The sequence below is a fragment of the Pinus tabuliformis genome, chromosome 2_2 (genome assembly GCF_031772625.1).
Source record: "Pinus tabuliformis cultivar Carrire ecotype Pingquan chromosome 2_2, CPIR1, whole genome shotgun sequence".
NCBI classification, from domain to species: Eukaryota; Viridiplantae; Streptophyta; class Pinopsida; order Pinales; family Pinaceae; genus Pinus; species Pinus tabuliformis.
The window spans coordinates 385,395,663-385,413,428 of NC_142300.1; the positions used below are offsets into that span (position 1 = coordinate 385,395,663).

Consider the following 17,766-nt stretch of genomic DNA (forward strand, 5'->3'; position numbering starts at 1 on the left):
ATATCATCAATGTGGTGGGAAATTTTCGGAGATTTGTCAATGGGGAAGATGCAGAAGAGCTATTTGCTCCGGTTACTTCTGGGAGCTAGAGAGTACTTTAAAATGGTTCAAAAAAGATAAGAGTCCAGGCCCGGATGCCCGGACCATTCAATTCTATCTGGAATTCTATGAAATTTTGGGGCAGGATCTTCTGAAAGTAGTGGAGGAGAGCTCCGGTGGCAACCTCTCCCACGGTTGATCTAGTACATAGAGACTCTTCGCCGCCGCTGATCAGGGCTCGCTCTGCTGCTGAAGCTGCAACAGATTTGGGTACTCCTCTGAACCCTCCTCTCTCATTTTTTGATCATATTTCTACTGCTGCAGGTATCTCTGTTCATACATCTATGGCTCATTGTATCATGTCTTCCCCTCCTCTCATTGCCTCTACTGGCCCCTCATTGCTCTCTCCCTCTACATCTACTACCTCTCAGCCATCTTCCGAGGTCTCTCCTCCTCACCAATACTTCCTTCGTTCTAGAACCCACACCAAAGATTTGTCGGTCCGACAGTCTGGTCTTGGTCTCACTTTACCCAATGTTATTCCCCTGTCATCCAGAGGCAGGAAGTTCGATCTCTCCAAGGATATTAAGAAAGCGGGGGCGGAAGTCGTCTCTGGTCGCCAATCCACTATTGATGAGGTCCTTAGAGCAGGAAATACCCCGCGTGGTGTTCCTCCATGAAGTGTTTATCCTTTAATTGCAGGGGTTTGGCTAGTGCCTCCAAGAAACTAGCCATGAAGTGACTCATCGAGATTGAGCCTATTGACATCATCCTACTACAAGAAACTCTTTGCACGACCGACCAAATCTCTCACACCCTTCAATCCTTGATCCCAAGCTAGTCCTTTGTCGTTCTAGATGCTACTGGTAGATCTGGGGGTCTGGCCATTCGATATAACCCTTGAACCATTCGGGTTGAAGCATCTTGGGGGGGGTCGGGATATTTGGGACTTGATATATTCTCAGTGGACCTGGGCATGAACCTTCGGATTGTGAATGTATATGCTCCCTGTATACAAAGGGAACTATTCTGGCAGCGCATATTACACCTCTCCCTCCTGGATTCTGAGCAGACAATTATCGGAGGGGACCTCAACTTTTCATTGGGATTCAGAGAATCATGGGGGTCTGCGGCTCAAATTGACACTATCTCCGACTATATGACAAATCTGTTGGAACAGACAAACTTTATTGATGTCCCCATGCATAAACTTCTTCCCACCTGGAGGAACAGAAGGGTGGGAGATGCAACATTGGCTCGTAGACTTGACAGATTTATCATGAAAGATTCGTTCCTACAATAGTTGCATCATTACAAGCAATGGGTGGGCTCGGGGGGCATATCTTATCACTCGCCTATATATCTAGAAATACAGGGGTCTTTTAAGAAACTAAAAGCCCCTTTCAAATTCAACCACGTCTGGCTGAGAGACCCTTCATACATAAAGATGGTTTCTGATTACTAGACCGCACATCCCATTACTGGAGTAGAGTCCCTTGCAAAAGGTTTCTGTTAAAAATCCCCGAGATCAAACAGCTTTCCATTAATTGGGCCAGGGAGAAGCAAACTCGGGAAACTTTACAGCTCACCCAAATAGAATCTGAGCTGAGCTCATTACTTGATGAACGAAGTCTGGGATTCATTTTTTCAGAGGACAAGAGCCATTTGATAGAACTGGAAAATCAGAATGCTATTATTCTTAAGGAGCGCGAGGAATCCTAGAGATTGAGGAGCAGAGCTACTTGGTTAAAAGTGGGGGATGATAACACGAAGTTCTTTCATAGCTATGCCAAGGGATGAAAGGTGTCCAATACCATTTGGAACCTCCCTACACCTGAGGGAGGTACGACTGACACTTTCAACAAGCTTGCCCACCTCGGTATCACACATTTCAGAAACCTCTACAAATGTCCTCGTGGAGCAAATCTTCCTGATATCATCAATGTGGCGGGACATTTTCCGAGATTTGTCAATGGGGAAGATGCAGAAGAGCTATCTGCTTCGGTTACTTCTGGGGAGCTAGAGGGTACTTTAAAATGGTTCAAAAAAGATAAGAGTCCAGGCCCGGATGCCTGGACCATTGAATTCTATCTGGCATTCTATGAAATCTTGGGGCAGGATCTTCTGAAAGTAGTGGAGGAGAGCAGAACTACGGGTTCCATTTATCATGCCATCAATTCGACTTTCATTGCCCTCATACCTAAATCCGATTCCCCATCTTCTTTTGATGATTATAGGCCCATCTCCTTGTGCAACTGCCTTTATAAGATTATTTCTAAGATCATTGCAAATCGTCTCAGGCCGATACTCTCCAGGCATATTGCCCCTCAGCAATTTACATTACCCGAATCCTAACAGATCCATGAAGCCATAGGTTCAGCACAAGAAGCCATCCATTCTATCTGGTCTAAGCATCTCAAAAGCATCATTCTCAAGATTGACCTGTCCAAAGCTTTCGACCGTGTCAGTTGGCTCTATATCAAGATGCTTCTTATCCACCTGGGCTTCCCCCACATCTACATCACTTGGATTATGGCCTGTATTACCTCTCCAACCTTCAGTGTCCTCATCAATGGCTCGGCCTCTCACTTCTTTCACTCTGAAAGGGGGCTTAGGCAGGGCTGCCCACTATCTCCACTTCTCTTTCTGATTGTCATGGAGGGACTTAGTCGTCTCATTGCCTCTGCTAAAAGGAGTGGTGATATTTGCGGTCTCAGGATCTCGGAGGATTGCTCTCTCACACATCTCCTATTTGTGGACGATGTGCTCATTTTGCTGGATGGCAGCATTCGGGACTCCAGAACCTTTTCTAAGATTCTTCTTCTTTTCTCCTCCGCTACCGGTATGCTCGCAAATCACTCCAAATCCACCATCACTTTCACCCGCACCTCAGTTCATGAATCCCAATTTGCTCATCAGGTATTTCCCTACAGCATTCATCCCTTGGATAGAGGCCTCAAATATCTGGGATTCTGGCTAAAACCTACTTGCCAGAGAATTGTTGACTGGGTTTGGCTTGTCTCTAAACTGGAGAAGAGACTGTCAGTTTGGAGCTATAGATATTTATCAAGGGTAGGCAGACTGGTGCTTATCAAATCGGTCCTGGAGGCCACACCGGTCTTTTGGATGGCTCTTGCATGGATTCCCAGGAACATTCTCGCTCGTATAAAACAACTCTGCAACAGATATCTCTGGAATGGGAATCAAGATAAAAGATTATTTTCCTAGATCAGGTGGCAAAGCATAGCCCTACAAAAGAAATGGGGAGGATGGGGGCTAAAAGATCTTCCCCTTTTCACACAAGCTCTAGCTGCAAAAATGGGATGGACACTGGTGACTGGTCAGAATCTATGGGCTCATATCTCATACCACAAATACATCTGGCCTCAGAACATATTGGACTGGATCAGACTACCTACTTGGCCATCGACGGGCTGCTCATCGGTATGGAAGGCACTGCTCCATACCCTTCCCCACATTCGAGACAATTTGGCATGGAGAATCAACGATGGCTCGCTGGGAAGGATCGGGCAGGATCCGTGGATTGGTAGTGGGGGAAGACACATTCTTAATAGAGACCTCATCATGTACCTACACGCTCGAGAGATCAGGGTATTCTCGCACATTGCAGATCAGCAAAATTCAGATATTTTCTCACAGGCATGGAAGTCAGCTCAGCAACTTGACCTCCCTCCACAATGGCATCAGGAATGGCATGAATATACCACTGAATTATAGGAATCACACATAAGAATCAAAGAAGGGTCGATGAATTAGTTTGTTGTTTGGCAGAGAATGGTATTTATTCACCTAAGCCAGGCTACTGCTCACTAATACAGCACAAAAAACCTGAACAGTCTTTGCATTGGTGGCGAAATATTTGGAAGCTTACCGCCCCCTCGCGCACCAGACTATTCTTCTCGTGTATTCTTAAAGACATAGTTCCCACGGGGGAGCACCTTACTCATAGAGCGATTTACGGGCCATCCTGGTGTGTACTGTGCAAAGAGGCATCGGAATCCACAGAACATCTCTTTCTACACTGCACAACAATTCGCTCACTTTGGCAGAGTATTTCCACATCTATCGGCACTGCTGGGTTATGGACTGGTCACGATATACACAGTGCTTGGGAGGAATGGTTTTGCAGACATACATGATCAAAACTAAAAAAACCTTCCCTTATTGGTTAACTGGCATATCTGGCAGGCCCGAAATAGATACATATTTGACAACATGGTTGTGTGCTGGCCGCGCATTGAGGCCGACATTATCTCATCATACAATGATTTGCCAGAACCTATTCCCCCTAGGGAGAGACGCATTCAACCACCTCCCATCATTGATAAATCTGTCCCCTGGGCCTTCTTTGATGGGGCCGCAAATCAACATGGCTGTGGAGGTGGTTTCATACTCAACATAGATGAACACCATAGCTACAAAGTTAAGTTGGGACTCGGTGCTAGCACAAACAACTTTGCGGAACTCATTACCCTTCGTCACTTATTACATTTCTCTTTGGGTCATCGGTGTCACAATCTTAACATTTTTGGGGACTCAAAGATTGTTGTAAATTGGTTCAATCATACATCTATTTGTCACATACACACACTCAACAACATATTGCATGAAGTTCATACTTTCAAGGCTGCATTTAACTATATCTCTTGTAACCACATATACAGGGAATATAACTGCAACACTGATCAATTATCCAAGGAGGCCGCGCTACTACCCAGAGGAGAATGGTTAATACTGGAGCAGAGAGGGACTGAGGAATACCGCTATTATCACAGGCCATATATAGACCAGCTATATCAGAGGGACATTAGTCCCTGAACTATCAATGATTTTATTGTAAAGATCTGAAGCTCAAATTTTGAAATCTTTTTGATATATAAAAGACACGCCACACATGAGATAATATACAGAAAATGGACCCTGCGTGGTCATGTACAGGCTTATACAGACTGATAGACTGACTTTTAAATAGTTGATTTTTGTATTTCAGTCAGATCACCCTGCGTGGTGTATCTGGACAGCACAGAACCCCACATGTTAGCACATGGATGGCACTGTTTACAGCATATGCTACAACATTTACAATATGTAATTTTCTCTATATTAATGAAAATTACGGATTTTTCCAATGGAAAAAAAAAGTTAATTATTATTATTATTATGGAGTAGTCTAACTTATAGACGAAATGAACTTTTTCACAACAATTTTTTTGGTTAAACTTGAGTTTAAATTGTTTAATATACATAATTCAAGTGCCCCAAGGGTTTTTCAGGTTTTGAATCCATTTATACATTAAAAAATGCATTTTAAAGAGAGAAAAAAATCTTGAAATTGTATTTCCAAATTTTGGTGAATTCCGGTGAAAAAAAATTATTTCGTCTATAAGTTAGACTGCGCATTTTATTATTATTAATACTACTATGATTAATGCTTATCAACATTTTTTAATTACGTTTTCTAATGTGATTGTGCATGTGATTGATATATGTCTATACATCTATCAACATATATCAACCATATTGATTAATGTGGTTACCTTAGTAAATAATTATTAAATAAAAAAGTATTCATATTCATTTGTCAAATTTTCCTATCCAATAATTTTTTATTAAATAAAATACTAAATTATATAGAAATACAGGTTAAATGAAATTAGTTTTATCATATAATTTTTTATTAAATAAAATACTAAATTGTATATCAATAAATGCTAAATGTAATTATTTTATCCACTTCTTTTTTGGTAACATATAAGTGTTAAATGAATAATTTTTCTTTTGCAATTACTAAATTTTCCTATAATACGGTTTGTTATTATATAAAATCCTAGATTGTATATGAAATAGTTGAATTCAAGGTGTAAACAAAAAATTTGAGGAAGTCAAAACATTAGTTACTAATTTTCTCCGGTAGTTTATTTTTCATGAATTAAGTATAGAAAAAAAAAAAAAAAAAAAATATATATATATATATATATATATCTTTTTTCATTATCAATATGTAATTATATAAATTAAATAGTTGATAAATATTGATAGGTATATAAAAATATTTGATAATAGGTAAAAAATTTATAAAAGTTATTTGCATTATAATTTTATTTTAAATAACAATATTATTAGTATATGGGTTAAATATATGGCAATATTTTGAATGATGGAGTTTTATTTTAATATTATTATGAAGATTACTGAAGGGTATATAGGTTTTGTTAAAATATCATGGGTCAATACCGTAGTTCCCTACCACATGCCAAAAACCCCATAACCCATATTTTTTTGACATTTTTTAAAAAATAATCAATTTAATTAAAAATACAAAGAATGACATAACAAATTTTGACATAAATATCAACCATTTTCACATAAATATCAATCCTTTGATATGTGACTTCTAAGAAAAATATCTTAAAATAATATGTGAAAGTTAAATCCAGACCATTCAATGACTCTAGATAAACTCTATAGCACTCATGTTTCATTGGAAATACTCAAAACCATCATAGAGAGACTGAGAAGGTGAACTCCAATTATAGAGACTTCGTGCAAATTTCCAATTGATTACCTTTAGGTGGACACCACTTCATCATTACCTTCAAGTGGACACCAGGGAAAACAAGAAGCTTTAGAAGACTATTGCAGCAAGCCAAAATGCGCTCCATGATCCAGCCACCTAGTATGCCAGTGACATTGAGCAGAAGATCACTGATGTGTCTTATTTGAAGGTATCCCTTCATCAGGCTACGAGAGAGGAGAAACAAATATTCACTCAGGTTCATGATTGGTTAGGATTCCCTGCCAAGAAAAATCAACCGGTATATACTCTATGACAACATGCTCACTAGTTGTTCATGAAGCCTTGACCACACCTAACCTCAACCACCAACAAGATATTCTTGCATAGAGTGAAATTCTTGAGAAGCAGATCAAGCAAATTAAGGATGACTTGCACGCAACCAAGGCTCTACTTCGCGACCTCAAGCAATCAACAAGGATCCATTTCTAGAAACTACAACAACTCTGCACAAAATAATATACTTAGTGGAATGCTCTACTGAATGCAAGACCCAACCAATCAAAAGCTGAAGTTATCGCACAATTTATTGAGCAAGATAGGTCTCACAGATCTCTGGTGGTCAACCCTTGTTGTCTATACACAATTCAAGATTGTAGCCAAGCAATCTGTCCCATAGTTGGGTCCTTCATTTGAAGGAGAACCTACAACACATGAAGAAATGAATCAAGAAGATGTAGAACAAGCCGGAGCCTTGTAGTAGCAAGAAGAAACATTAACATCAACAAAGGACTGAATCAGGGATGAGTCAATCGATTGTGGTCGGGGCCTATTGGGTCCTTTGTTCTGCGGGACAGAGTTTTTGACACATTTTGACGAATGTAACCAAAGGGTAGTTGTGGAGGAAACAACTAAGGAAAGAAAGAAAATTTTCCAAGATCCATTATACACTGAAGATTGGTAAGTGGAAAATATGTGGACATGCAAGTGTAGCTGAGCCGCAACAGTCATCAATGAGAGATGGAGCAGTCACATTTGAGCCACACAAGAAACCATGAAGGAAAGGGTGTGGCATCTGAGGAAGTGACGGGCAGTTCAGACAAGTGAAGTTTATAAAAACTAAAGGAAAAGGAAATGAGAAGAAAAATTTCATATGTCGAGATGCTACCACTAAGTCTATGAGACTTAGCATGGTTCTGTGTTTATCTAATTCTCAGATACTTTATATGCTCGCTCTCCTTTTCCTATTTGAATGGTGATAGAGCTAGAAGGTAATGATGCTTTAAGTTAACGGGAAGAGTTGTGGGATTTCATTATGGTTCTAAATGTGTTAGTTGGATGTGCCTCTTCAAATTTTTTCATATGAATGAATGTATGTCTTCTATCTCTTGGATGTTTTGCTCGTTACGCTTTGCGATGACATATGTCAAATGTTATGGTTTTTAGAGTAGATGAGAATGATAGTATTTAGATAACTCTCCTTGACGTCTGGTCCTAATCCCCATCTTAGTAAGGCCATAGCACAGTTCATGTGAGATGACTTATTCCTGTTGAGTAAAGTAAAAATGTCGACGTTCCACTAAACTACAACAGATCTTTTGTTGACCCCTGTGCTTAAACCAAAGATCTCTATTGTGTATAATTTTATACCAACAAAAACAAAACAAAAATACTAAATGTTAGTTAATTATATGCATTAACTTATAATTTTTATTTATATTAATTTATAATATTTTAAAAATTAAAAAATTTATAACTAACGAATATATATTTAAAATATTGGGAATATTGTAAATTTAAAGACATCAAACCCATGTCAATATTAATAATATTAATAATATAATTAACATTATTAATATAGTAGTTTAATAAAATATAGGAATTGTAGTTTAATAAAATATAGGAATTGAGATGCACTCAAGTGCAATTTCACTCCCTTCAAACACACCCAACATTCACCTAATATCATGCCATTAACTTTGAGCTAACATTCGCAAAAAAAATATTAAATATAGTTTAATGTTAACTTTACGACTTAACGTTCCCCAGTATATATAAAATGTAGTTTAATATTAACTTTACGACTTAACGTTCGCAAATATATATAAAATATAGTGTAATATTAACTTTACGACTTAACGTAATATAGTTTAATAATAACTTTACTCTGACATAACGTTGGAAAAATATGACATATAATTTAATTAACTACGTTCAAGCTTTTCGTGCTGACATAATCCATATTTCATGAAAGCACCAATATTCCGATGATTTCACAGTATAATATTATCAGTGGGAGGGCATAGAAATTATCCCAAATTTATAGTCGGATGCTCAGAACTCTCTCACATATTCTGTGCGATTTGTCTTTTAGCACCGATGTCATCTGAGGCTTCCTATTTTTTTATGTCAAGCAGGAAATTGTAGTGTTAGGCGTGTATATATATAAGCGAGCCGCTATTGTCCACTCATTAAGTAAATCGCATAGCAAAGCGTGCTGTTATGGCTGAGATTTCTGAATCTGCTTCCACCAAAATGAGCAATGAATTTTCCATCCCTCGACGCACGGCCAATCGCCACGGAAACGTGTGGGACGATGAGTTCATACTATCCCTCAACTCGCCCTATGGGGTATACTTTCAATCTCTCTCTCTCACGGCACCTATCTCTAGCTCTGTCATCTATTTTTTCCTTTGCTTTTTATTGTTTTTTTTGGTTGTTACCTGTCAGCCTATCATGGCATCTATCTCTATCTCTATGTTTTTTCTTAATTGCACTGAACTGGACTGGAAGCAGGCACCTGCATATTATGAACGTGTTGGGAAGCTTATTGAGGAGATCAAGTATTTACTTTTGAGCGAAATGGAAGATAGCAATTGCGATTTAATCAAACGTCTGAAGATTGTTGACACATTGGAATGCCTTGGAATTGATAGGCATTTTGATCATGAAATAAAAACAGCTGCTCTAGATTATGTTTTCAGGTAAGTCAATCTGGACAGATAAATAAATTTAATTTAGCGTTTACATATATGTGCACTCCGATTTTTGGGCTATTTTCAGTTCCCATGCCGACTGATAAGCTGAGCAGATGTTGGAACGAAAACGGTATAGGAGCAGGATCAAACGATTCCTGGAAAGATCTTAACGCTACAGCTTTAGGATTTCGTGCTCTCCGACTCCATCGATATAACGTGTCTTCAGGTGGTATCAACTGCAATTAATTTGATGTAAAGCTTCCAGATATTTTCTAATATTGTTAGGCAGTATAAGTGAAAGAGCTCACTATATTGGGCTAGCCTAAGTTGAATGGTGAAAGTGAAAACGTTTATTAATAAATATTGAACTTTAGACGAGTTCCAAAGTCAAATAACCTACTTAATGTGCTTGTAGATAATTATTAAAGAATCTCGTGGATAACAAACAGCAGGTATACATATTTGCATTAAGGAAAAAAAGAGAGGATGGCCTAGTTGTAGTTGATCTTGTACGGATTTTGTTAATTCCGTCCGGGATTCGAATCTAATAGCTGACGCGTATTAAATGGGCTCATTAAAGGTGTTATACGCTGAGGCATCCATCAAAAGCTTTTTATCTTTAATGTGTTATACTAAACATTGACAGAATGTGTTAGAAATTTTTAATGTAATAGATCTAGTTGTTTTTAAAAAAAATAAGATACTAGATGTAAGTGTTTAGGCTTCTGTGATCCATATCAATTTTACAATTTTACATGTTTATTTTTATATTTTTAAATTTAATTCTGTACTTATATTACAAAGTTTGGTACAAAGTTTCCAAACAGGTGTGTTGGAGAATTTCAAGGGCGAAAACGCTAAGTTCTTCTGCAATTTTACTGGACATAAACGCGTGAGAAGCATGTTATCGTTACTTCGAGCTTCGGACATTTCATTTCCCGGAGAAAAAGTGATGGAAGAGGCCAACGCTTTCACAAGAGAATATCTAAATCAAGTTTTAGCTGGACGAGGGGAAGTGACTGACGTAGATCAAAGTCTTTTGGAAGAGGTAGATCAAAGTCTTTTGGTAGATGAACGATGGCGTCCATGGTTTATAAAGGATTTAACTTCACCACTGTTGTTTAGGTAAGGTACGCATTGGAGTTTCCCTGGTATTGCAGTGCGCCCAGATGGGAGGCAAGGAGCTTTATTGAAATATATGGACAAAACAGCTCGTGGCTCAAGTACTAGCACTCTTAATTATATGTATTTGACTTATCTTCAAATTACGAAAATTGTAATGCCATACTAAATCCTCTTTCCACATTTTATTTAGGTCGAATTTCAACCAAAAAGTTCTGGATTTAGCCAAATTGGACTTCAATATCCTGCAATGCATACATCAGAAAGAGTTACAGTTTATTACAAGGTAGTGATCGGTAGTTGTCATTTTCATAATAACTATCTGCCAATTAATTCATCGTAGTGTAAACATTTTCTTAATATTAAGAAAAAAACAGTATCCATACCTAAATGTGGTTGTATTTAAATAAAACTCGCTAATATTACGCAGAAAGAAAGATAAACTGATTGTCAGTTTTGGTGGATCAAGATAAACTGATAGTCAGACTTTTTTGTTCTGTGTAGGTGGTGGCGAGAGACAGAAATCGCACAGCTGAATTTCTACCGGAAACGTCACGTGGAATATCTTTTTTGGGCTGTAACATGCATCTTCGAGCCCGAATTCTCTCAAAGCAGAACTGCCTTCGCACAAGTTGCTGTGGTGGGAACTGTTCTAGATGACCTCTATGACACTCACGGTCTGTTGGACGAACTGAAAACCATCACAGAGGGAGTAAGACGGTGAATTCAAAACCATCACTTCTGCAAATTGCCTATTGATTTATTCCTAGTTTCTCAGCATATTTCAATCATATATATCATGCGCCTCGAATATTTTCATTTTAATTAGTGTTTGTGCCATTTTCAGATGGGATCTTTCGTTGATAGATGGCCTTCCAGACGACATAAAAATTGTATTCAGGTTTTTTTTCAATACAGCTAATGAATTGGCTGTTCAAGTCGTTAAAGAGCAAGGGCGGGATATGACAGCCATATTAAAAAATAGCGTATGTGTTTAGAAAGATATGCGACTCGTAGAGGGATTAGATTAATGGGATGCTTGTAGTATTTCTATTTTACTTCCACGATGTACTAAGAATGCAAATGGCGGTGGAAAAGACAGAAGAAGATGAACACATTAACGATTAACCATTGATAAACTTTTACTGGTTGCATGATCAGTGGCAGCGATTTCTGGAGGCTTCTCTGCAATATGCGGAATGGATAGCAACTGGTTGTGTGCCCACGTTTCATGAATACATAAAGAATGCCATCCCTAGCTCAGGGATGTGTATTGTCAATCTGTTTCCGCTTCTCTTGTTGGGCCAACTTCTCCCAAACAACATTCTGGAGCAAATATATTCTCCGTTTAAGATGCAGGAGCTCTCAGAATTGACGGTCAGACTCATCGACGACTTAAAAGATTTCGAGGTATCTAGATTTATTTCAAGACCGTTTAAACAAATATTGCATGCATCAAATTCCTTGCAAAATAATGACTTGTCTTCACTAATTGCAATGAAGGACGAGAAGGAAGGCGGGGAGATAGCTTCAATTATAGAGTGTTACATGAAAGACAACCCTGATTCTACCCTGGAAAACGCGTTAAATCACATCAAGGGTATTCTTCATCTTTCGCTTCAGGAATTGAATCGGGAGTTTCTTAAGGAAGACAGTGTACCATTATGTTGCAAGAAGTTCACTTTCAATATAGCACGAGGCCTTCAATTTCTGTTCAGATACGGAGACGGAATATCCGTATCTAACAACGAAGTGAAGGACCAGATATTCAAAATTCTGGTCGAGCAAGTGCCAATTGAGGAGTAATGACAACCCGGTTACTGTTACTAGGTGTTTGTATTAAGTATGTTTTGAATGTTCTTTGCTTCTTAAATTCGCATGTTCATGGTGCCGTAGATTAAATAAGCGCCGGGATTAACAATAAGAGAATTTGTGCAAGTGTTTATGGACTTAGTTTCGCTAAGTTCTGCCAAAGTGCCTGTGGAAATTGTTCCCCGACATATTCCAAATATCGTCTACAGCAATTACAATCATCAGCCAATCACCGCTGCACCATTTTCCATTTTCTTACTGTATTCTTATATGTTTTATCATCTGAAAAATATATTATATTTTCTTTATATGTTTTATCGTCTGAAAAATATATTATATTTTCTTTATAGTTGGTTGGATTCGTAAGATGTTACGTATTATAAGGGTAAATTTTTTTTTTTTTCTTTTTTTTTATGGTTATTGTTATGGGTTACAATTCATTTCAATCATGATTAATCATGTTCAATCATGGTCAACCATGATCCAATGTCTTATTATGAGAAATATTGTCTAAATATGAAAATCTACGATGGTCAACCATGGTCAATCATTGTCATCCATCATCAATAACCATGATCATCCATGGGAAACCATGATCCAACATCGCATTGTCATAAAGATTGTCTCAATATGAAAATCAACCATGGTCAACCAAGATCCAACACCGTGAAACCATTGTCAACCATTATTAACCATTGTCAACCATGGTATAACGTTGCATTGTAACAAAGATTGTTTCAATATGAAAATCAAACGTGGTATGCCATGGTCTATAACCATGGTCACATTGTGTCAAAGATTGTTTTAAAGTTTATAATATTTATCTTAGGGTTTATATACCTTGGTTTACAATATTAATCCCTTGGGTTTAATATTATTCCCTTGAGCTTTTAGTATTAATCCATTCGGTTTATGATATCAATACCCGAGGTTTATTAATCCAAGGGTTCATATTCTTATGGTATAATATTATTTATAGGGTTTAGGATATTATTCCTAGGGTTTAATGTAAATCCCTTGGGTTTATAATATAAATTCCTTGATTTTATTAATTCCTTGGGTTTTTAATATTATTCCCTTAGTCTTACTAATCCCTTAGGTTTATAGTAATCCTAATATGGGTTCGTGACAAAGATTTTCTCAATATGGAACAGAAGCATGGTCAATGATGGTCAATTAGGTGTACCATGGTCCAACTCCACTTTCTGATGAAGATCTTCTCAATATGAATAACAATCATGCAACCATGGTCCAATATTGTATTGTGAGAAGGATTTTTTCAATATGAAAATCAAGCATGGCCTAATATGGTCAATCTTGGTCAACCATGGTCAACAACCATGGTCATATTTGATAAAGATTATCTCGTGGTCCAATGTCACATTTCAACAATCACGGTCAACTATGGTCAACCATGGTCACAATGTGACAAAGATTATCTCATGGTCCAACATCACATTTCAACAATCATGGTCAACTATGGTCCACCATGGTTCAATGTCGTATTGTGGCAAAGATTGTCTCAATACCACATTATGACAAAAAATCTCCCAATATGAAAATCAATCATGGTCAACCATTGTCCACCGTAGCATTGTGAGAAAGATTGTCTTAATAGTAAAATCAACCATGGTCGACCATGGTCCAGCATCGCATTGTGACAAATATTATCTTAATATGAAAATCAACCATGGTTAATCATGGTTAACCATGGGCGATAACTATGGTCACATTGCGAAAAATATTTTATGATTGTCCAATGTCACATTGTGACAACCATGGTCATCCATGGTGAACCATGGTCTAACGTCGCATTGTGACAAACATTGGCTCAATATCAAAATCAACCATGGTCAACGAGGGTCCAATGTCATATTGCGACAAAATTTATCTCAATATGAAAATCAATCATGGTAAACCATTGTCCAATGACACATTGTGACAAATATTGTCTCAATATGAAAATCGCATATGGTCAACCATGCTTTTCTTGGGGTTTATAATATTTATCTTAATGTTTATATTCCTTGGGTTTAGAATATTAATCACTTGGGTTTTTATTATTAATTCCTTGGATTTATTAGTGCCCTGGATTTATAATATCAGTCTCTTGGGTTTATTAACCTAAGTGCTCATATTCTAAGGGTATGATATTATTGGTAGGTTTTATAATATTAATCCTAGGGTTTAACAAAAATCCCTTGTGTTTATACTCATTTGGATTTATAATATAAATTCCTTGGGTTTATTAATCCCTTGGGTTTATAATATTAATAGTCACTTACGATTTTAATATTAATACCAACGGCTTATAATATTAATCTCTTGGCTTCTCAATATTAATCCCTTGTGTGTTAAAATTAACCCCTTGGGTTTATTACTCCCTTAGGTTTATAATAATAATCCCCTAGTTTTATTAATCTTAGAGTTTATATTACTATAGTTTTATATTAATGCTAGGCTTCAATCTTATTCCGTTGGGTTTATAGTTCCTTAGGTTTTATAATATTTATCTTTGGGTTTATATCCCATGGGTTTGTATTGTTAACCTATTGGGTCCACGAGAAATATTTTATCAATATGGAAATCAATAATGGTCAACTATGGTCAACAGTAATCAATCACGGTCAACATTAGCCAAACATGGTCGACCATTGTCAATTACGGTCTACCATAATCCAATGACACATTGTGGAAAATATTGTGTTAATATATTTTTTTTATCAATCATTGTTTATAACATTAATCCTAAGGTTTAATATATATCCCTTGGGTTTATAATCATGGTAAACCATTATCTAACGTCGCATTGTGACAGATATTTTCTCAATATGAAAATCAACGATGGTCAATCATGTTAAACCATGGTTGAATATTGTCACATTTTGACAAATATTGTCTCAATATGAAAATAAACGATGGTCAACCATGTTTGTTTTAGGGTTTATAATATTTATATTAGGTTTTATATACCTTAGTATTACAATATTAATCCCTTGGGTTTAATATTATTCCTTTGAGTTTTTAGTATCAAACCCTTGGGTTTATAATGTCAATTTCTTAGGCTTAATAATCTAAGGGTTCATATTCCTAGGGAATATTATTAACGCTAGGGTTTATAATATTAATGCTAGGTTTAATATAAATCTTTTGGGTTTAAATATAAATTCGTTGAGTTTATAATATTAATAGTCACTTACATTTATAATATTAATCCCAAGTGTTTACAATATTAATTTCTTGGATTCTCGATATTAATCCCTTCGGTTTATAATATTAATTCCATTGGGATTATAAAGCCAAGGGAATAATATTAAACGCTACGAATATGAACCCTTCGATTAATAAACCCAAGGATTGTTATTGTAAATGCAAGGGAATAATTTTAAACTCGAGGAATATTTAACTTTGAGTTTGCAATATTAATAATTTATTTGGTTTTTAATATTAATTCCACCGGTTTTTAATATTAACGTGTTGGGTTTAACGATTTCTTAGGTTTGTAATATTAGTAATCCATTGGGTTTTTAATATGAATTCCTTTGTTTTATGATTATTCCCTTGGATTTTCAATATTTATTCATTGGGTTTATTAATTCCTTGATTTATTGATTCTTTGGGTTTATAATATTAATAATCCCGAAAGTTTATGATTCATTGACTTTATAATTTTAAAGTTTTTTTATATTAATCTTATATTTGATATATTAATATATTAATTTAACATACTAAATTTATAATATAACATAGTTGATGTTTACGATGTATATCAACCATATTTATCAATATGATTTTGCTAGTATAATATAATTTTGAAAATAATAATGTCTTCACTATTATGAAATTAAGATATAATAAAAATATATCTAAAATATGTTAAATGAAATTGCTTTATCGAATGCTTTTAAGTTTGAATTATATAAACATTAAATAAGAAATTCAAATATAATTTCCTTATAATATGGTTTTCTATTATATAAAATACTAAAATGTATATAAAGTAAAAAAGTTATAATATGGTTAGCTATTATATAAAATATTAAAATGTATATCAAGTATTTTAGTTATCGGTTTAAATTCTTAAAATACAACAAACATACAACAAACATTGAAGAAGAGAACGTTAAGTATTAAAATGCAAATAAAGAAATTTAGTTATACGATTTAATATGATTAGTTATTGTGTAAAATATTAAAATGTATATAAAGTAATTTAGTTGTCACTGTAAACATTATACAATATAAGAGAAAACGAAGAAGAGAATGGGAAGTATTGTTTTGGTGTTTATGTATGATGATGGTGATGGTGGTGGTGGTTAACATCCACTGAGACTAAGCTTTGGTCTATCGGACTTAAAGAAATGAATTATTTAGTTTGATTTAAGATTTTATTCCTATGCTAAAAAATCTTCGAGATAAGCCTCCTGATCTCATTGTAATTTTGACAACGTAAAAGGCTAGGAAGGTCAGTATTGTAATGAATATTTTGAAACTGAGATCTAATGTTGTTGTACACGAGGCACTCTAAGAGGAAGTGATTTTCATCCTCGATGTTCATATTCTCACATAGATGGCAGAAGATCTCCATCCATGGTGTTTTAGGAACTGCCCAACGACTCGTTTCACTATGGAGCTCATGAGAGTTCGTTCTAATCTTGGCTATATTAATTTTCTTCTTTGAGCTAGTTAAAATAGAGAGATACTTTTGATCTTCTAGGGTGGGGTTGATGACCTCCTTATAATATCTTAATTTTCTTTAGCTACTAAATTCTTCTCACACCACATATTTTCTTTGAACTTAGAAGTAACAATATTTTTAATGTTATTAATGTTTTGCAATGCAACATTCTCATGTATCTCCCAATGGTTTAACCGGGCCTTGGTGTCTTTATACCAACCTCGTTTGAGCCTTAGGTGGTTTTGGCTAGAATTGAAAGCTAACTTGGGAAGTCTATGGTCTCCTATGTTATTGAGTTTGTGCTTATACAATAGAAGCCTAGTCATAGCTAGGCTCTTGATAAGGGAAACACCCACTTATATAAGGAGAATAGCATAGGGTGTGTTGCTTTTAATTTTGAGGTTATACGTTATAAAACGCTTCCGGATTTGCTCAATCTTTCTCCAGAATTCTCTAGAGATGCTACAACCCCAAACCTCACATCCATATAAGGTAACCGGAGTGTCTAAAGCTTCAAGGAGGAAGTTATTTCTATCCCACATTACAAGGTTTGTTGTTTTACAATTATTTTCAAGAACAAAATAAGCTTTCCATCCCCCATT

At 36.0% G+C, this 17,766-nt stretch overlaps 2 protein-coding genes across 2 annotated transcripts; both read left to right on the forward strand.

Annotated features, from left to right (window-relative positions):
• The first annotated feature begins 2,694 nt into the window (after window positions 1-2,694).
• Window positions 2,695-3,267, forward strand: LOC149192878 (uncharacterized). Its single transcript, XM_089407144.1, has one exon. The coding sequence runs from the start codon at window positions 2,695-2,697 to the stop codon at window positions 3,265-3,267; it is 573 nt and encodes a 190-aa protein (XP_089263270.1).
• Window positions 3,268-9,050: 5,783 nt separating this feature from the next.
• LOC149192879 (alpha-humulene synthase-like) lies at window positions 9,051-12,719 on the forward strand. Its single transcript, XM_089406485.1, has 10 exons — window positions 9,051-9,205; window positions 9,371-9,558; window positions 9,666-9,778; window positions 10,380-10,600; window positions 10,678-10,775; window positions 10,868-10,960; window positions 11,179-11,394; window positions 11,522-11,660; window positions 11,836-12,084; window positions 12,178-12,719. The coding sequence occupies exons 1-10, from the start codon at window positions 9,077-9,079 to the stop codon at window positions 12,478-12,480; spliced, it is 1,749 nt and encodes a 582-aa protein (XP_089262611.1). The 5' UTR covers window positions 9,051-9,076; the 3' UTR covers window positions 12,481-12,719.
• Window positions 12,720-17,766: the final 5,047 nt, after the last annotated feature.